Below are 21,897 nucleotides of genomic sequence, written 5' to 3'. Positions count from 1 at the left end.
GAAAGAACAACCATGAAAAATTCATGAACATTAAGCCTATCAAAATCAATTAGCCGTAAAGATAATCTTGCATTACTCTAAATCTATATTAATTACCAGTAATTAATTAAAATTTTTTGTGGAGTTATGCTTCACAGTGGTTAAACCATTGATTCCATCTTTTGTTGGTTACTAAATACATGTAATGTATACACTCTGGTTACTAAGTAAGTCATGGCTAAGTTGATTTTCTCCAAAAACACATTGCTTCACACACACAACTGATAGTCACTTGAAGACTGACTATAATTTGTTCCACCACCTTCATTTTTTATGGCAAGTCGAATGGCTGAGTGGTTAAGGAAGGAGCAATGGAACATAGAAATAGAATATGGGCGCTGGTTCGAATGGCACACTTGTTTATGATTCTGGTGGTGGAACAAGTCTGCTTGTATAAGGAATATAATTCAGTAGGCCCAGTGTACATAATTTGGCTCATGTGCACTTTAAATAACCAGTACATATTTGATGTTGAATAATTTTGGTTGGAATGCTAAGTCAACTACTATATACCAAATACATTGGAAATTTATATACCATAATGGTTTGCTAATTGTCCTAAAGATACTGACCCCAAACATTGAGATTTTTCGAGAAACGCTAGGCCTAGACTTCTGCATGTATTTTCCGGAGTATTAGTCAATACTTTGGAAGAAAATTTAGATTGCAAAATTGGTTACTTATACTCTACGTACAATTACGTAAAAAGACTGACCCAAAAAACAGCGACAATCAGAGCTTGGACCAGGGCCCTACACACTACCCAGTCTCGCTTAGAGGCTGAAACCTGCAGTATGCTAGCTAAATTTAGCCCAACAGATAGCATGCACAGAATTTAATATTGTACTGTAAGAATAGTACAATACCAGCAAATACAAGTAAATGAAATATTTCTAACTGTAAAATTTATAATTGAAACATTAGATTTGAACTCGTCATTGCAGACGAGTTAGGTGATCCGCCGCACTTTGACCCTCAGGAAGTGTGCGCGCTGTAGATTGAACAATTTTTAAATGCTGAAAATGGGCTACAGTATACGCTAATTCAGTTAAAAAAAAAAAATATTAGGAGCATGTTCAAAGATTTCCTCATGTGTACGCGCACATCATGATGCACGTGCGCATGATAACGTCACGAAGTGTTGACTCCTGATATGAGATATATGTATCAACTCTCACTGACAAATGTCTGTTGGTGAGTGTCTTCTTATCTTTTATAATATTTATCATATAAAAATTCAGTTTTTTTAATTCAGATGTCAATATGATGACGTCACAATGTCCGGTGAGCCATAATGATCAGACAGGCCTATTTGTATTTCATGTAACTTCTTTGCAATGATCCATGGTATTAATGCTAAACGTTTTGCTAACACATTTTAGTATCAGCTCATAAAGAAGTAAAGGTATATATATTCACGTGAAGATCTTGGGTACCAAGGACGGGATTTATGGGAAAGAAGGGAGTCATAAGAACTACAAATTATGTTTTTATGTCGTCGTACCGCAAGTAAAATTAAACACAATGTAACAGTCGCAAGTGCTCGTTTTGGACTCTGGGTTGTGTTCAATGTCATAAGTTCAACTTTCGTAAGCAACTGAAAATTGCTTGTTTATCTGTGGCCCAACACGATCAATGCAAAAGTCATTGATGTTGGCATTATTTCAACTTTGCGTAAGCGTCGTAAGAATTGTAAGGAACGTATGAATCGTAAGAAATTCTGACTTTTACATCAACGACGTCAGTGCAACGACGATGTATGCACGCAACATCAGATCTCTTGCGCTGAGCTGTCAAGCCACGACCAGATCAAGGCCTAGCCTATTCTCTACTACTGTACAACTAGTGGTTGCTTGAATCAAACATCGTATTCATTACCTTACGGTATATTGGACAATAACTAAAAACAGACTAAGGTCCAGCCATCGCTTTAAAGCCGGTACATAGCTAGACATTTTAGGCGCTGTTACGGTTTTAGGCCAACCATGAACGAAATATTTTTCTTTTGTTTTTAAGTTTTTGGTATTTTATTTCCTCAGGATGTTTACAAAAAAGATTTCTACGAATCATTTGAACCGGTTAGCTTGATCAACGCTGTCGCTACCTACTTATGTTATTTTATTCTTACATTATTCGGTTATTTAAGAGATTTTATGAGAAGGAATTGCATTGAGAACATACATGGTGCACAAGAATCACCAGAATTAAGGGTGAGTTTAATCTGTTTATTTTTCAGTAATTAATTCTTATAAAGATAGTGTGATTTTAGATAGTATTCAGCTGGATACCAGTGCCATCAGAGCTGACTCGGAAACCCCACTTAGAGGTAAAAGCAACTGCAAGGTGACGGAATAACAGGTGAACAAATGGTGGTTGAACACAAATAAAAAACCAATAATGCTTAGTGTGAAGAGTATATTTAGTTTTAATAAGGTCTTGTTGAACGGTTAGTACCCGTGCATATATAAGGTACTGTTGTGTAACTTTATAGACCATTTTCATGAAATAGCCTGGCAAATGTGCAGTACTCCATTTGAAACTAGCCAGCTGCTCAGGCTAGGCCCCCAAAAGTCCCCCAGTGAGTTGTGAGGCGTTGGCGGTGCTGTTTCAAAATAATCCCGATAAAACAATCTATACACTATATAAATAAATACAGAATTTCTTTTTTATCAATACACATATTGTTTGTGGGAATTGAACCAGCTACATTTTCAGTTCCATCCCAGTACCACTTGCTTAACCAACTTAAGGAACCATGGGATACATTCAGGGGAATGATACTATGTACAATGAGGAATCTGGCAACTTCTTACAGAGACCAAGGAAGATAACAACATTGTACAGATTAAAAGCAAACTATATGCCTTCATCATCCACAGTGACCAAACCTTGATGTCATTAGCAGAGTAGTAAATTTCTGCTGTAGAATCATATTGGCTATGTTCTCATACGGATCCTGCTAACCGTTAGCTGCCGTGCGTCCATTCGAAAAGATCCCGATCCGGATACCAAGAATATGATGATCGAATAACTGGCCAATAAGAAACTAGAAATTGTAAACGCGTACGTGTGATTGGTTGATGATAGAAACACGCTCAACATGCTAACCGATAGCGCTTGCTAACCGTCAGCGGTATCCGGATACCGCTAATGGTTAGGGCTAAACGATCGGTCGTTCTCACGCAGGTGCTAACATTTAGTGCTAATGGTTAGCTCCCGATCCGGATACTAGGGCTCTCGTGAGAACCAGGCTTATGGTATTGATGATTTGCAATAATGCTAAGCACTTAGTTACATTAAATATTCATCATGTATTTAATTATCCTAATGCTTATGCTTAACATTTGTTTAATTTTTCTAATGGTTATACCTCCATTTTTTTCTTCATTCTATTTTATAAAAATTTCCTATTAGTATGATGGTGAGATGAATATTAACCTGGTGATTTAAGAAACATAAAATGTAAATTATTCAAGTGTCATTATCATCCTTGTCAAAGTTGGAATAATTATCCTAATATTATGTTATGAATACCAAACTCAAGAGTCTTCTAATCACCAAACTCTTTTTGAGAAACATTTGCTGTCTAAAATAGTATTAGTAGTCTTATGCTAGTCTTTAGAGATATAAGTATAAGTAATCTAATAATAAACAATTAGTATTAGTAATAACTTTACAAACTGATAAAGGATGTACTATTCATGTTTATATGTACTTTACAAATGAGAAAATTGAAGACCAAAAAGCAATTCCACATCAAGCCCATGCTCAAGTTTAAGCCCAGCCCCCAAGTTTAGAATTGATTTTAGATGCTAGCCTTCATTCATGTACTGTATAAACCTAGCTGTTGAATGCTTTTTTATTATTACAACTCATGTTCAAACATTGTTTGTATCACAAAGATGTATGATTCTACAATTGTAAAGCGCACAGTTTGTGGTGTCAGTAACAATTAACCTTTTGTTGTCACATTTTTTGCTTCACTCCACTTCATATTTTCATTCTGATTTTAATATGTGTCCAAAACAGAACTATTACAAATATAAGATCCAACACATTTGTAAAGTTTACTTTTTATTGGTTCATCAAAAAGAACAACAAATATGAAGTTGGAGATTAATTTCATGCATGATGGTGAAGAAATACTATAAATAAGATGGTGCATAATCAGTATAGGCAGAATTGATTTTGTTTCTAAAGCATGAGAGTGACTAGTTCATTATAATGACAGTAATCTCATAGATCAGAGCAGAATTAAGTCAACCTGATATATCAACATTTGTAATTACAGAGTATTATCAATCAGTTAATCTGAACCATGCACGATTTGACTTGAACAAAACATTTGTATTGATTATATTGCAGGATTTTGTCCCGTTATATCAGGATTTTGATAGTTTTTTCACACGCAATGTTTACCGTAGAATAAGAGATAACTTCAATGTGCCATTGTGCAGCAGCGCAGGAGCCGAGATAAGAATTATGCACCGTTACTCAACTGATGATAATTGGACTTTCACGTAAGTGTTTTAAAAAAATTATGAGCTCTTCAATATTTAGACTATAAAATTGAAACTTGCGTATGACACTTTCGGTGGCTATCAGCTACCATTCTTAAATACTGAAATGTAGAAATCTACATAATGTATCTCTGTAATAATGATAATGATGATGATGTTGATAGTAAAAATAGTAGTTTTATAAATCTCCCATCTATTTATACTAATTGGGAAAAAAATGCAAATTTAAAAAACAAATGCATTTGAGTGCTTGAAACATTACAAAATCGAATTGTTTTCCAGTGTTTTTTTAACCTGCTGTGTTGATATCATATATCCTCACTTTGTAGGATTCCTAAACTCATTAAAATCTGAGTATTAGAGCAGAGCACTATAACATTTGCACTGAATATAGTGTTCTCCCTACCATTTTAGCCATAAAATTTACTGGTAAAAGTTGTTTTAGTTTTAAAAAAACACTGATCAGGCCTGAGTAGGCTAGACACACTTTTTTCAATAACTGAACATCATTTTACTCTTGGTGTATGCTGCAACTGTCTGTCTTGTTCTTTTTAATTTATTAAACCCCACCTGAAGGCATGCCAAGCCCTGTGCACTCAACTGACTTTAAAAGGATAAATTTGTCAGGAAAAAGTGTTCCAGTTGTTAGAACACTGGAATGACCATGACCATGTATCTGATCACTACGGCATAGATCTGCACAAAACAGGTTTGTTATGGAATGAACATGTTTTGTGTTATTTTATAAGCTTGACCGAGTTTACATTCCGCACAATGGACACAATTATAAATCTCTGTTGGTGCTTGACATTCTTGGTGCAATTCCTCAACAATAGAACCCCATATCCAGTCTCTGCACAAAATCGCTTAAAGTAGTATTAAATCCTAAAGACCCTGGGAATTTAAGGCCCCTAGGACTTGCATGCCCCACCTCCCTCTGTGCATAATAAATATGTTTATTTAATATCTGTTGTATAATTTTATTTTTGGCTTTAGTGAATAATTGGTTTTTGTAGGGATTCCTTGCATTCCTTGCATATTTGAGGATCAAAATTATGGATGCTTTTATTTTGATTTCTTTCATGCAAAGATTATTAAATTTAGACTGAGTCTCATAACGAGGCTTAGGGAGTGGAGGTGTGTTTTAGTCATGCGAGAAAATCCTTTGCTCACATAGGAATTGAACCAAGGACTCTGGGATTAGAAGGCAGGCATCTTAACTACTGAGCCATTACTGGCTCATTAAAGAAGCAGTAGTTGTACAATAGAACATCCTACTTCTTACCACACTTCTGTTGTATCTCTAGCATGGTTGTAAGTTGACTTTTATTCATAATAAAATCATGTCTCAATATTATTTATTTTGCAGGTATACAGACAAATCTACATCAGCTATCAATTTTGGATCTTACAATTATTTAGGCTTTTCAGAAACGGAAGGATATTGCAACGATAGGGTGAGGGAAACTCTCCAGGATTATGGTGTCGGAATCTGCAGTGTTCGCCAAGAACTAGGTATTGTTTTTTTTCTTTTTCTTTTTGTATGTTTGTTGTTTTGGTATGATTGTTATATTATTTTTTATGTTTTAGTAATTAATTGTTTTTGTTTTTATCGTTGTTTTCATCTTCTTAATGTAATGGTTGTTTTTGTTGCTGTAATCATGGTGGTGGACACTCATAAATAAATTTAATAGAACTTCTTATTCTCCAGTATTTTTGTATGTAAAACTGAGTACATTAATTGTCTTGTAGCTTATTTAGTTGCCATATGTTATTATTAACATTTTAATTTATTACTGTCAATGTTGTCTTAAGTATGAGCAAAGTGGAATGTACTTGAATAATACACATAAAGTACAACCAGCAACTATCGATAAATTCCCCCCTCTTTTTATGGTACGTAAAATGCATGATCGTAACTGTAACCTTAATATGTATTGTGGCTGGTAATGTATCATATGGGAAAGTAGTATGAATCTGGTCGCTGATAAGTTTGCATTGTGAGAGGTACCCAGCTGTCTTTGACAAAAACAACAACCTGATTAATAACAATGATAAATAACTAATTTAGATTTGATATTTAAAGTGTTGTCCTTATGTGCAATAGTGCCCTTGTGAAGAACACAAGTCTTCAAAAAAGAGCATAAGATTAGTTCACACCACTAGAAGGGATCTCCATTAAAAAATATGTCATTACATTTTTCTGAGTCATCTTTTTGGTGTTAAACGAAAAACTCAATGTTGTCATTATTATTGTTATTGTTACCTTTATTGATAATGATAACTACTATCGTTATTAGTAATATTATTGTTAATAGAGGTCGTACAGTAATATGTCTTTACTTTATTTTTTGTCTAACTTCTCCTATGTTAATTTTTGCATCGGGAAGACATATTTTACTTGTATTTTGTGTACTAGTGACAATAAAAGAATCTTGTATCTTGTATGAGTAATTTGTATCCTTAACAAAACAGAGCCAGAAAAATATTTGATCCAGGTCCAAGAGAAAGCCATAAGCCCAAATCTTGTTGAGAATATTGATCAAAATTACAAATGTAAGAAGGTAAAAACACATGCCATTCTTCCTTTTTCATTTTAATTATTAATTGTTGTCTTCATTTATCTTGTCTTATTAGGAAATTATGACAAACATAATCAACTTGAGGAGCTGACGGCCGAATTTCTTGGAGTGGAATCTGCCATCACATTTGGCATGGGCTTTGCCACAAATGCGCTAAATATTCCTGCATTGGTAGGAAAGGTAAGATTCAAATTATTTATTAATGGTTGTTGCTAGGTAACAAGTCAGTATACAATTTTAAACACCATGTAATAATAATAATATGCCAAATTTTATAAGCTAGATTTATTCACTAATCCCTTTTCCGTTTTCCTCATTCATCATTTTATAAGGCAAAGCATGAGTATGCTTTTAAGCCATTGTGTTTATAGCTTCTCTTTTATCCAAGTCTTTCATCTAGAATTTAGGGATAGAATTAGCTTTCTTTTTCAGGTTTAAATATTTAGTCATTTTACTGGGGATTAATCACATGACCTTGATAGAGGTCAAGTGGCATTTTCACCTGACAAAACTAAACATTTTTTTACCTTTAGTTTATTGTCCTTAACACAATAATTAACAGACTACACAGACTACCAAATGGTAAATAAACAGCTGGTTACAATATTATTTGTATTTTGAATATTATTAGCTTTAATTCAACATTTTAATTATTCATTACTATGTTAAAGTCATAGTTGATTGGTGAAAGACAGATATTGTCTAAATTTTATTTAGTAAATGATGGACTTTGTAAGTCCCGATGAGATTCCCAGTATAGCAATGAGAATTACAGTATGGTTTTATTATTGTTTACATTTGGAATATTAGCTTTAATTGGCATTTAAATTATTCATTGCTGTTTGTTGCATGTATATGCATTGTCAAAATATCAATATAGGATGCACTTCGAAAAGCCTGATAACTTTCATACAATAGTAAGAATGTAAGAAAGTGTAAAAGTTGTCCCCACTTTTTAGCTCAGTCTTGTCTTATTTGCTCCTTTACATTTTAGCTCAATATTGTCTTATTTTTTCCTTTACCTTTTAGCTCAATATTGTCTTATTTTGTCCTTTACTTTTTGGCTCATTCTTTTCTTGTTTTTTCCTTTATTTTTTAGCTCAATATTGTCTTATTTTGTCCTTTACTTTTTGGCTCATTCTTTTCTTGTTTTTTCCTTTATTTTTTAGCTCAATCTTTTCTTGTTTTGTCCTTTAACGTTTTAGTTCAATCTTTTCTTGTTTAGTCCTTTACCTTTTAGCTCAGTCTTGTCTTATTTTATTTTGTCCTTTACTGTTTACATCAATCTTGTTGTGTTTTGTCCTTTACTTTTTAGATCAGTCTTTTCTTGATTTGTCCTTTGCTTTTTAGCTCAATCTATGCTTGTTTCGTCCTTTACTTTTTTGCTCAATTTTTCTTGTTTTGTCCTTTAATTTTAGTTTAATCTTTCTTGTTTTGTTCTTTACATTTTAGCTCAATCTTTTTTTGTTTTGTCCTTTTACTTTTTAGCTCAATAATGTCTTGTTTAGTCCTTTACTTTTTAGCTCAATATTGTCTTATTTTGTCCTTTACTTTTTAGCTCAATTTTGTCTTGTTTTGTCCATTACTGTAGTGATTAGTACAGTTTGCTATGTTATCCAGCTAGACTTTTGTGCCAAAATTGATTTTATTGCTTAACTTTGTCATTTTTGGTGTGCTGAATTAAAAAAAGTGCCATTTTTTTAATCCACGTCATCAGCCGCCATTTTGAATTTAAAGATGGCTGACACACCACATAAAACATGGGTATGTTTGGTGTCAATGGAAAGGGAATTATACACTGATCATTTTATTCCATTATACCTATACCTAATAATACAAACTTTCAAAGATATAGAGGAATGAATAAAGTCACATGACCCAAAAGGTCAAGGGGTCAAAAAATCAAACTCGCCAAAATCTATCGTGCTTGGTATCGTTGGAAAGCTTTTCCAATGCCGAATAAGGTTTTCCAATACACATATATTGAAAGTGGTGTAGTCTTTCATATTGTCCCGTAAAGTCCAATTTAGGCATACCATATTAAAATAAACAGGACCCAGTTATGTAATACTTGTGAGCTTTGGACTCCTACTACTACCTACCACTTTACCACAGAGCCTTAATAGTGGCGTAACACATGTGCTTTCTGGGCTACGTCCCAGTCCAAATGAGTCCAGGAGCGGCCATTGGACCCTTACTACTGTACTAACCACCTTGACAATACAGTATCTTTTTCTGTAATTTTCAAAAACCAAATAGACCAAAATCCCACAAACATATTCTTTGGCAGATTTATTTGAAGGGGTCCCTCCAACTACAACCCAGTAATTCACTATGGAGGTTTGGCCAGTTATTTAATGTCTGTGTGCTTTCTGGGAAAACGCTTAGTTTGATAACCAATACACTTTTTGTTTATTTTAAGAACCAGCAACATTTTGCCCAGGCTCAGTGTTCTTATTTTTTTCTGATCTCACCCTTAAAATGTTCTTATTTTGTTCTTATTTTTACACATTTTTCAAACATAGAAGATTATTATTGTATGACAGTATATTACTGTACTATATCATAGAGGGTATTACATAGCCACACACACCTATTGAACATCAGGTATAAGATTTGTTAGTTTTTCAAGTTTTTTAATCAAGATAGAGAACTAACGACTTAAATTTTTAAAAATATGCATAACCTGTATCAATTCACAGGAATAGCATTGTTGAAATTTCAGTCAGAGTATATACTTTAACCACTGTATGGAATGTAATCCTTAACATACAGTCAATTTATATTTTGTATCAATATTGTATTGCATTTTTGATTATTTCTAGCAAGTAGATATTATTAATCTTCAATCAATTCACAGAAATAGCAACTTGATGAACTGGAATAAGGGACACAAAAATCGCATGGTTGAGCGCACACACAATTTACTACCAGTATTAACCAACTCTGTACACAGAGTTTAAGAATTTAATTTTAAGTTCACCAGTATAAATATAACCTAACAGTAACATTGTTGAAGTTTCAGCAAGAGTATACCTTAACCATTGTATGGAATGTAACCCCAAACATACAGTCAATATATATTTTGTATCAATATTGTATTGTATTTTTTATTATTTCTAGCAAGTAGATATTATTAATCTTCTTCATTTCAACCTTCATATTTAAGTTTCTGTAATATTTCTGTATGTTATGGTGCACCTTATAATAAGCCTATTTAAATAAATTGTGCATTATAATAAATGTATATTTTTCTAATGACTATAGGCCTATAATGCAATAAATTATTTTATTATATTTTTATTATAGCTATTTCATAATTTTTGGATTACTAAATTTTAATAGAATTTTGACATATAAAGTATCTAGATATCATGTATTGACTTAATTAATATTAATGGAATAAATTATTCTATATTTTAATTATACTGTAACTATATTCTTTTATAATTTTTTGATAACAGAATTTTTGATAGATTTGAATTGAATTGAATAATTAATATCTCATATTTCCTTGGTAAATAATGTTTAAAAAAATTAATTTGCTGCAATTGTTTGACATAAGCATAATAATGTAAAATGTTTGATGTGTAGTTGTTCGCAAGTTAGCTGTAAATCGATCAATGATAATATTTAAAATTAAAAGTTTTTGCAATAGCCTTTCATTGTTCATGTTGCTTGAATAAACTCTATATATCCCCTGTACCAATTTTATTTCCACAACCTATATGATTTACATCCAAAACAAATAATTACTCACATAGTAATCTATTGGATCTGTTCACAGAGATACCAGCTAATACTCGGCATTCAAAAAGATTCCTATTAATTTTTGTGTAATTTGTCTTCAAATTTAGTTGTACAGTACATGATATCAATGTTTTTTTACTCCGAAGCTGGAGTATTATATATATATATAAGTATATATTGTCTACTCCTAAAATTAGGCTTGTAAAACATGTTAATCATTACAAAAGCTTGGCCCCTAATCCAAAGTCTTGGACAAGATATTATTATTAATTACAGTTAATACAACTTGGCCTTGGTTTAGTCCTTTATATTTGTTTATTTTAAGTTTATTTTTGTATACTGAATGAGCAATGAAATGGTAGCCTGATAGTAAAGTTCTTTCATTTCAATCTTTATAGGTACAAGGTTAAAATAGTGGCAAATTCCATTTTTTTTTTCTTATTTGCTATACCAGACGCTCTACTTTCTCAACTTCATGCATAGTTTAATGAGGATACATGAACTATTTCCAAGTTGTAATTACTGTTTGCTACTAGCTGTTATTTTTTTTAATTTGATTTTTAGTTAATAATGGTTAAATATTTACCCATATTAATAGTAGAGTTAGTGAATTTGTGTTTACTGTAAATGACATTCCACCAGTTGAGTGCAGCAGTTTTATAAGCAAAAAACAAATTATGTGTTGCCAAGACTGTTGACCCTAAATCTAGAGTCAACTTTTTAGCATAAATGTTTTTTTTTAACCAAGAAAAACCCCAAAATTTGTGTATTTTGTTTTAAAATGTCACTTTTAATTAGCATTAAATAATAAATTTGACACAATAACCTTGGTTGCCATTTTATAAATAAGGTACAGGTAAATATGGAGAGTGATTTGTTGTCATTAAACCCTAGAATTAGGTCACATAAATAGTGAAAAAAAACATGTGACCCTGATTTCCATATTTTCACACTGTTCTTGGACAACACAACCATTCCCCCCCCCCAATTTTGAAAAATCCTGGATCCGCCCCATTTACATATTTACCCTGTCTTTAAGTATATTTCTTGAGAAAACATACACAACTCCTTGGAAAAGTGGTCCATATTGCAGCTGTCTTATTTGTTAATTTGTTTTTGTTTGTTTATTACATTTTTTTGCAAATGAAATAATAGTACATAAGATGAATATAAACTAAATAAGTGTTCTCATGTTGCTGGTTCTCAGAATTTATTTTCTTGATCTCTTGGGAGGCCAGTACAAATGTATTGAATGTGTATTTCACTGATCAGGGATCAAAACAGCTTGATTGATTGATCCATGGAGGAATTACTTTAGATCTATTTAAGCCTGGCATTGTTGCACAAAGTTCCAAAAATACAAATCCTTAGTTACCTGAAAAGGTATTTGTGTACTTACCATTTAAAAGCCTATAGACTAGTGTCTATGTTGCTAATGATTAACAAAAGTCAATGTGTTGTGATCTGTTCTGTGTAATAATTCGTTTGAAGCTACTTTGCTGTCAGAATAAGAATACAGTACTCACTAAGAAATGGTGGGGGTTGTACCATAGAGGTATTATTGAGAAGGAGATCACTCGAAAAATCTACGAGCACGCAGTGCTATGCAAATGAACCAAGATCAAAGCTGCCGCAGCACGTGAAGAACGTTTGCACGATGCCTTTGAAGTCCCATGTGTTCCCCACCATCAAATTTTCAGCAGGCATTGTTTACCAAAAAATTAAACATGGCGAAATGGAGAGCACCTTCTTTTCTCGATGCGCACTACATACAGTCAATCACTATGGCTGCGCAATCTTTTCCATTTTGAAGCTGATATATTTATCTCTCATAAAATATCAAACATATTAATATTTTCCACCAAAAAAAGTTTTGAATTTAATGGAACATTTACATGACCTTTAAAAGTATAGTATATTTCAACTTCAATTTCCATAAATTGGCCAAAATTCGCTAATTCTAATTTTAACAGATATTAATTAATAAATGATTGAGGATTATAATAAACNCTGAGTATTTTTCAGTTTTACGCTGACTTAGCTTTATAGTCGAACTAATCAATCTTTAGACAAAATTATAATGAACACAGAAGTAATTTTAACATAAATATTTTACGGAATCCGTTCCTGAAATATACAAATAATAACATACCAAATGTTCGAAAAAATTTAATCAGGGGAACACTGTTCATTATAAAGATATTTAATGGGTTAAAATCAAACGCTTTATTGCACAACTGCTCTGCTAGAAGCGTATAAATGCATGTCGTTGCCAAGTTGTTGCTAACGAAAAAATGTGAATTATAGGGTAATACGCCCGCGCGCGATGCAAAAGCAGGGAACACATGGGTTTGGTGCGTCAAAGGGAACTGTTGCCGAGTGATCTCCTTCTCAATAATACCTCCATGGTTGTACATTGCGTGAGATTTAATTAGTATCTAATGACCAGAAAAACACATCATAACAGCCATTATGCTCTTAATAAATCTATTAAGTAAATATAGTAAAATATGATATAAAATCTCCAAAAAGACTAAGAGTAGCCATAATAATTCAGTATTTCGTTCTTTTCTAGCCTAGCTTAGGAAATAAAGAACGAAATATTAATGCACTATGGCTTTTCTGAGTTTTTGGGAGTCTGTATGATCTTATATTATCTAAATTATTATCAGTGGACCACTTGGTTTATAGTAAAATATGGTCTTTGTGTTTCCTACATAAAGGTTTAAAGAACTTCACATTAACTACTTTTTCTTTTTTTTGTTATAGCATTGTCTGGTGTTGAGTGATCAGATGAACCATGCCTCATTAGTACTTGGAATTCGCTTGTCTGGCGCCACTGTTCGAGTTTTCCAGCATAATAGTAAGTTATGTTATAAGCGGGAAAAAAAATATGATCCCCAAACAGATTGAATACTCAAAATCAGTTCCTGTAATAGAGAATCATCAACTCAATTGGCCTATAGTAGTTTGACTTCTTGCTCTATGATATTGAACTACAGTTATGGTTATGAGCCGGAACATTAATTCTTCTTTGTCCTGTTGGAACATAAACATTCTAATATATATATCCTGTGATTGGTTTTAATAGCTAATGTACATCCTTACTATTGGAATCAGTTTTGTTAAGCTGTCTTCAGTTTATTTAAATTGACTCAATGGTGGGAGCACTCAGTGCAGCATAGTGCAGCATAGACAGGCTTACCCTGTAGATTTACAGGCTTACTATCTGTTACTAGACACAATACAGAAAACACCATAGGAAACATAGGTCAAATTAAATTAAACAATTAAAGAAGATTAATTCTGATGATAAAAAAAGTAAATTGAATCATTGATTAAATACCAAATTAATGGCTTGTCTATCTAATATTATGAAATAATATAAAATGTTGCAAAAAGATATTGTTTTATTGTTTTTGAAGTTTTTTGAAAATGGTAATAGATTCCGCTTAACTGTATTTGAGCAGAAACCAAAAAAGTCAAAATCCTCAATTACCAAGTCTACGATTGAAGCTGAACAAATGCTTCCCAAAAGACTGATCAATCCTTGTAGTATTAATTAGCATGATTCCAAAATGCACACAAAGTCCTTCTTGTCATACAAACACAACATGTTTTGTATTGTTTTTTTTTAAAACCCTGAGGTTTTTTGATAAGTATTCATCATTATTAATTCTCCATCTACTGTGCATATTGGCTAATCACATTGATAATACACATGTGTTTGCATTATAATTGCCTCATAAATATGCATACCACACAGTGAAACTCATAATTAATTTACCTGTAATAAGTACTGTATATTCCGGTGTATAAGCCGCCCCCCCCCTCATTAGGACGCGAAATATCACAATTTTTTGTGTCACCTGTGTATAAGCTGCACCTAATTTTAAGCTCCAAACCGTTGCCATAATGTTAAGTTTCTAATTACTTTGAATCATTGACATTACTTACAAATGTTCACGTAAGGAAATATCATCTTTTTCGGCCGATTATTAAACAATCCAAACAACTGAAAATGCGGGTAAACTTCTGGCTACCGCAACGTATTCTTGCTCTAGGCCGCTCTAGAGAAATCCCCATTGTTAGACGGTCGTGCTACGTTAAATTGTCAACATCAGTTTAGTTTAAGTTTAATAAAATCTAATAAAATAAAATACTTATTGAGTATATTTATCTATTTTAAACAATCATTCTATTATTATGGTGACTAATAACAGTCGGTATTAGGCTAAAAATATTGGTAATTCTAGGCCTAAGTCATTACTACTCACAGCCCACTGTGCGAAGCATGCACTATCTCTCACCACAAGTTTTTGTTTTAAAATTATAGTGGTATCAATTTTCTCTCTATAACGGTACTAGCCATCATGAACCAAACTCCCGAAAAGTAGTTTGTTATTGTTTTGAGCGAAGCGGTTTCAAACAGAAACAGCATGTTTCGAAAATTTTATGAGTGAATGTAATTATGAAAATAATTATTTAGACAACCCAAACCATTGCTTGAATGTCGTAGAAAATGTAGTAGGAATCCTAGTACAGCACTGAAGTGAGAATAATTACAAATACTAGGCCTACAAACTGGTCCTACCCTAGGCTAATTAATTGGGCTAGCATGGGCCTAACCTAGACAGACAGTGCCTGATTTTCGCCGCAAATCACGATCTGAACTTTTTGGGAGTAGGTTAATGACCAGTGTATAGGCCGCACCCCAAACTTCGGGGGGGAAATCGTGTATAAAATTTGCGGCTTATACACCGGAATATACGGTAAACAAAATAATGGATTATAGTAACAGTAGCACAGTACATTGCTTAATGCAGAAAAAAAGCTCTGAACTTTATTTATTCTTAAACAATGATCTATATCAGTCTTTCTCTTTTCTCCTCTTACCCATCCCTCTGCCTTATCCCCCTTTACCTTCCTCCTCATTTTCCTATAATGACTTAAAATGTAATGCATTTTTTCAGTTACAGTGTCCTCTTGTCTTCAAACCTATGTCTGTTATTGCATAATTGTATTAGAATTGGTGGAAAAAGTTATACCCTTCCTCATCATTTTATATTTCCTTCCCTCTTCTCCCTACTTTACTCAATGTCAAACATTGTTATAGTAATAATTAGCTTTTCATAATCAATTCTTTTCATAGCTTTAGCTATCAACTACAGCTTATTTCAGCTGAAAGAAAGAAGGTCGCTTAACAAAACTCTCATCATGGTCAAATTTGATGCAAAAATCTAAACAATCGACTCTTGAAAAGTGAACTCTGATTATTATGCCAACAGCAGAGTTTAGTTGTCAGCTTCCTTGCTGTAATAATAATATTGATAGTAATGATTATTTTGTTTTCATCTGGGTTGGTTCTGGCTCATGGTACCAGAACCAGCAAGACATACTGGTTAAATCAAACAGAAAAGAAAAAAAAATAAGAAAGAAAAAGAACAGAGCATTACAAAATTACTAGGGGAAATGCATAGCAAACAGGTGTTTATTTAGTCTGGATTCGACATGGTAACATTTTCTGCAGACCTGATTTTTTAGGGCAGTAAATTCCAGATTTAAGGAACAGCTGCAATAATATGCATTTGTGATAAAAAAATCAAAAAAAATCAAAAGACTTGAGAGTATCTCTCATAGCTTTCTTTAAGGCCCCAGCAGGGCTTCCAAAATCACACAACTGCACAAACAAACAGTGGTCAGAGGCATTTTAAGGAGGGAGAGGGGAAAAAATAAACTTCTGTTTAATTTACTCTAGGCAACCACTGTTGGCTATATAGCATAGAGATAACATTTGGTGCTGAAGTCATTTTATTTCATGGTGGAATGCACAATTTTCTTTCCAGGCCTTATTCCCAGCTTTCATCCCTCTCCTTACAGTCTACAGTTAGATTATAAAACAATATTATGTGTATTCATTGATTACTGCATTAAATAATTATAATTATTGTTGTATTGCAGATATGAAAGACCTTGAGAAGAAGCTTCGCCAAGCAGTCGTCAAGGGACAACCTAAGCACTTCCGTCCATGGAAAAAAATCCTCATCGTCGTTGAAGGCATCTACAGGTAACCCAGAAATTAACCCACATATTGATTGAAAACTCTCAAAAAGACATTTATTAGTAACATAGTTGCTTGGGCCCACCCCCTACTTTATGCCCAATTTTACATACTAGCCTTTCCTTGGGAAAAAGCCCAGGGTATAATTTGAATGAGTAGCTTAGATGACTTTTACAAATGCCAAAAAAAAAAAAAAAAATTGGCATTAAATTAGGTATGTAGTGCTGAAAATTGTGATTCAAAAGGGGACTTCCTGGGTATAAGCTCACCCCCGACCCCAAGATTTTCCTAATTTTGCGTACAAGGGGGGGAGGGGTTGGGGGGTATACACCAGAATTAAGGTATATTAATTTGGGTATATAAATTGTTATTGTGGGGGATTAATGAGGGGTATTTTTAGATTAACATTTAAGCTATCAACATTTGCAGGCATTTGAAACAAGCCTTGTTGATTATGTAGATGTCTGAAGCATTGATTCTATAAATAATAGTTAATAATTTATGTTAAAAACAATATGTAATAATTAATATGGTGATTATGCATCAGGAAGAAATCAGAGGGTGTTTTTTTTAACCTGACTTGTTTATTAAACATTATGATTAATTCATTGAGTCAGCTGTTAAAATAATTTTGAGATTACTGAGAAACATGGTGTATGGCCTACAGGAAAAGAATAACAAGTAAAACATTGATTGTGTTAGTGAAGGCCAATAAAAATTTAAACATGTACTCTGCTAGTAATGAGAAAAGAGTAATGAAAAACTTTAATAAGAAAACATTGATGTAGTTAAGGTGAACATTAATAGAAAACAATATTGTTATTAGCAATTGCAGGGAAGCATTGATTAAAAAGTATTGGTATTGTTTATAATGAGAAACATTTGGATAAAGTTTTGAAATTATTCAGGTGTATTTATTCAAAATTCATAATTAAGACAAAGGCCCTTATTTGAATTGTTGTCATTTGGTGTCATAATAGTTTAAAAAATGATAGCATAGATTCTGTTAAAGGAAATAATAGTATAGGAAGTTATGTAGTATTTAGCTTGCAATTATATTCTATCCTTTTGTATTTTATCAATCAGTATGGAAGGCTCCATTGTTAGGCTACCTGAGTTGCTGGCCTTGAAGAAGAAATACAAAGCTTACGTGTACCTGGATGAAGCCCACAGCATAGGGGCAATTGGACCTCATGGACGTGGAGTGGTAGACTATTTTGGCCTAGATCCAAAAGATGTAGATATAATGATGGGAACTTTCACTAAGAGTTTTGGCGCCTCAGGCGGGTACATTGCTGGTACTAAGGTAAGATGAATGTTCCATAAATTCTTATGACATCTTGACATCATGTGTGCACCGTATTTATATAGTTTGCTGATTTGCAGAAAACAAGGGAGTGAACTTGGCAAGTGGTCTACCAAATCTGTTTGAATTACCAATTTTATCACTAAAATCCAATGGCAGCCTTGATATGAACATGTTTTTGCTTTATTTCAAGATAGGCCTACTATTCAAATAAAATCAACAACATATCTCAAATGAATGAAAGTTTATTGTGACAATAAAGAATGTATCGTATCATAATAAATTGGAAAGTTTTCTCCATCCTTTTGCTCCAACTTGTATAACTCTCATCAGACTGAATGTTCTTTTTTTTTCACCTTCAGTTTAGCATTTGTTTTTTTTTTTGTTTGCTTTGGTCTTTCATGTTTTGTCCATAGTTTCTTCATTTGCTTGTGTTCTCATGTCGTTCGTGTGTCCTATTTTTAAAAAAAATTTAATTTCTTCTGTTATGTTGTCAATTGGTTATATAATATTCTGTTACAAAAATATAATGAACAATATTATTATTTTTATTATATTTATCTATTCTTTGTAGAAATTGATAGACCATTTGAGGACATGTTCTCACAGTACCACCTATGCAACATCAATGCCGCCACCTGTAGTTCAGCAGGTGATTTCTAGTATGTCTTGTATCATGGGCAAGTCAGGTGTGTAGCTTGTATAATTAAATATGAATGGTAGTAAAAATGGGCATGTCTAAGATGAGTTCATGATGATATAAAATGGGGTGTTCATCATCTGAGTGGCAGTTACCTAAATTAGGAATACACTACAATTACACTTTAAACAAGATTGGCAAAATAGATACAATTATTTTATGATATAATTATATTTCATGTCTTCTTTGAGTCAGCATATGAGTATAAAGTATAGTTGAAAAAAATATACTCAATGCAGGTTACAGGAATCTGAAGAAAATTGTAAATTAAACTTTTAATGAGATTGACAAGATAATGCAGTTTCCAATTATTCTGATTCTGATTATTTTGAAGGCCATCTTTATGAAATATAGTTCAGTATAAAAACAAAATTAGATTAATGTATATTATTGCATAAACATTCAATATTTTCACTTCAAATCCCAAAACAAAGCAGAATGGCCTTATATTGCACAATTTTGGATCCAATTTTCATTAGAATAAATTTTCAATGTCAAGAGTCGTGAGTTGTCAAAACCAGCTGGTACCTGAGATAGCTTGTTGTTTTGCCTTTCAGGGATGATAAGAATTAAGAAACTTGCTGAAAATACACTGTATTTTCGAAGGAGGCTGAACGAATTGGGTTTTATTGTTTATGGAAACAAGGACTCACCTGTCATCCCATTCATGGTGTACATGCCAGGCAAGCTTGCGTAAGTGCAGCAGTAATACTAGTTATTTTGTTTTGTAACTGTATTTGGTTTCTTTGTTTATACTGTTGTATGATATTATTTGCTACGTTATGTGCAATATTTTTCATATATTTTCATAAATATCATATTGATTATATTGTTGGGATTATTGTTATTAAAAGCAGCATCATCAACAACACTATTGTCATTATCACCATTTTCATCATTGTCATTGTCTTCATAATATTCTTATATTATCATCATCTTCATTGATCATTGTCATCACCACCGTCAGGTAGTAATTGATCATCATCATCATTACTTTTCATACATGTATTTATAAAATATGATAGTTTAATACATACTCCAAGTATCGAAATGCACGCCATCGTGTCGGGATTCAATATTTCAACATTAATTATGTCGTCATCAGGCCTGACGATGACATAATTATGTCGAAATATTGAATCCCGACACGATGGCGTGCATTTCGATACTTGGAGTATGTATTATACTATCTTATCTGAGAATAATCAGTGGACCTTTCGGTTTATGAAATATGTTATAAATACTGAACAATTTTTGATTTGTCACAACTTTTCATATCTAACCTAACTAGGGCACTAGCACGTGAGTGTAGAGCACGTGGCATAGCAGTTGTAGTTGTCGGGTTCCCGGCCACGCCCATTATTGAAGCAAGATGCCGGATCTGTCTTTCGTCCTCACACACCAGAGAGCAGCTGGATAAAGTAAGCTGTTTTTTAAATTATTGAAAATGAACTAAAATATTAGATAGCAAAACCCAACATTTGTACGTCTGTCAAATTTCATGATAGCAGCCAAATCCTCAAGAATCGTGATCTCAACGAATTTCAGGTACTTGCAGTCTATGAAAAAGACAATATTGAAGAACAGTTCTGCAAAATATACTAAATCCAGCTGAAAAGTATATTAAAAATAAATTTCATATATACACCTTAATATTAAACTACTTGTTTGATATCCAGTGAATTAAATCTTCATAGCTTCATTAATACTTCATCAAATCTCATCATACAGTTCTTGTGTAATGCAGAATTTAAAAATACCAAATTTTGAACTTATTATTTCATTATTATTAAAAAGCATTTATATAGCACCTTTACGAAAAAGATCAAAGCACTGTACATCAAAACCCATTATTACAAAGATAAAAATAAGTACAATATTTTAAATCTATCAATAAAAAATGGCAAGTACAAATTCAATAAAAATTCCAAAGATCAAAGTGTAGTACATTAAAACCCATTTTTACAAATATATAAGTAGACCTAAGTACAATAAAAATCAATTAATAGAAATGGCAAGTACAAATTACAAACCTGGAATTCAATAAAATTTCCTACAAAAAGCTAGTCAACGATAAAAACATAGCAACAATAAAACACAAGTGTGTAATAAAATTATGAATCAGTCAAGTATAGGTAAAAACCATTAAAAAACTACTCTCTAGGAAAAAGATGTGTTTTTAAAAGTTTTTTAAAAGATTGCACACTGGGGGCCTGGCAAATATCATAGGGGAGTTCATTCCATAATTTTGGACCAATCACAAAAGGCCTAAGTCGAGCAGGCCTAGGACCAAGGCTAGCTGACGCGATTTTTTTAGGCTAGGCCCAGGTAGGCCTAGGCCATAATTTGAGGAATGCAACAAAACAGATAAAGATGAGACTTACTGTAGGCCTAAATAAATTCAATAGTTGACATGTTTTGTTTTATATTAAAAAAATAATAATGAACAAATCCCGGCGACAAAGCGTCTATCCGAATGTACCCAGCCGCATTGTTTGCCGTAATTTCACATGTTTGACGATTACCAAGACGAATGTGTATGGCACTGATTCATGTGCACTCATTTATTTATTTTTTATCCATTTACACACATTATATATCAATTATAATTAAAAGTGAAAAACTTAAAATACAAAATGAAAACAAAGTAAAGAAATAAAACATAAATCAGGTTTCATAAATTTGTAATAATCTTTCTGCCCCAGACCATTCTCTCATACTTAAACACTTGAATGGTCACGATTTCAACTTTAACCTTTGCATGAGTACAGAGCAACCGTGTCATGCCGGCCCACGACGTTCGCTATGACTCAACTGGGCCTAGGCTGTTAAGTTAGCGATGAATAGCAGGGCAGTGCAGTATTTTGTTACAATTAACGTAATCACGGAAACATTTATTGTATTCTTCTTGTCTTTATCTATCAATTTAGCTTGTCTAT

At 32.7% G+C, this 21,897-nt stretch overlaps 1 protein-coding gene across 1 annotated transcript in view; it reads left to right on the top strand.

Moving 5' to 3' along the window:
• The window catches only part of LOC117105463 (serine palmitoyltransferase 2-like), a 32,718-nt gene that overhangs the window by 5,207 nt on the left and 5,614 nt on the right, over positions 1 to 21,897 (top strand). Inside the window, exons 2-11 of the mRNA XM_033246613.1 lie at positions 2,079 to 2,249; positions 4,405 to 4,559; positions 5,929 to 6,074; positions 7,197 to 7,321; positions 13,661 to 13,754; positions 16,853 to 16,958; positions 18,039 to 18,258; positions 18,833 to 18,947; positions 19,516 to 19,651; positions 20,250 to 20,379. Of these exons, the coding sequence (XP_033102504.1) occupies positions 2,079 to 2,249; positions 4,405 to 4,559; positions 5,929 to 6,074; positions 7,197 to 7,321; positions 13,661 to 13,754; positions 16,853 to 16,958; positions 18,039 to 18,258; positions 18,833 to 18,947; positions 19,516 to 19,651; positions 20,250 to 20,379 (1,398 nt within the window). The remainder of the gene's footprint in view (positions 1 to 2,078; positions 2,250 to 4,404; positions 4,560 to 5,928; positions 6,075 to 7,196; positions 7,322 to 13,660; positions 13,755 to 16,852; positions 16,959 to 18,038; positions 18,259 to 18,832; positions 18,948 to 19,515; positions 19,652 to 20,249; positions 20,380 to 21,897) is intronic.

This window comes from Anneissia japonica, unplaced genomic scaffold (genome assembly GCF_011630105.1).
Source record: "Anneissia japonica isolate Jap-2015-1 unplaced genomic scaffold, ASM1163010v1 scaffold1128_len1000024_cov185, whole genome shotgun sequence".
Lineage (NCBI taxonomy): Eukaryota > Metazoa > Echinodermata > Crinoidea > Comatulida > Comatulidae > Anneissia > Anneissia japonica.
The sequence above is the reverse complement of the archived record's forward strand: the minus strand, read 5'-3'. Positions and strand labels throughout refer to the sequence as shown.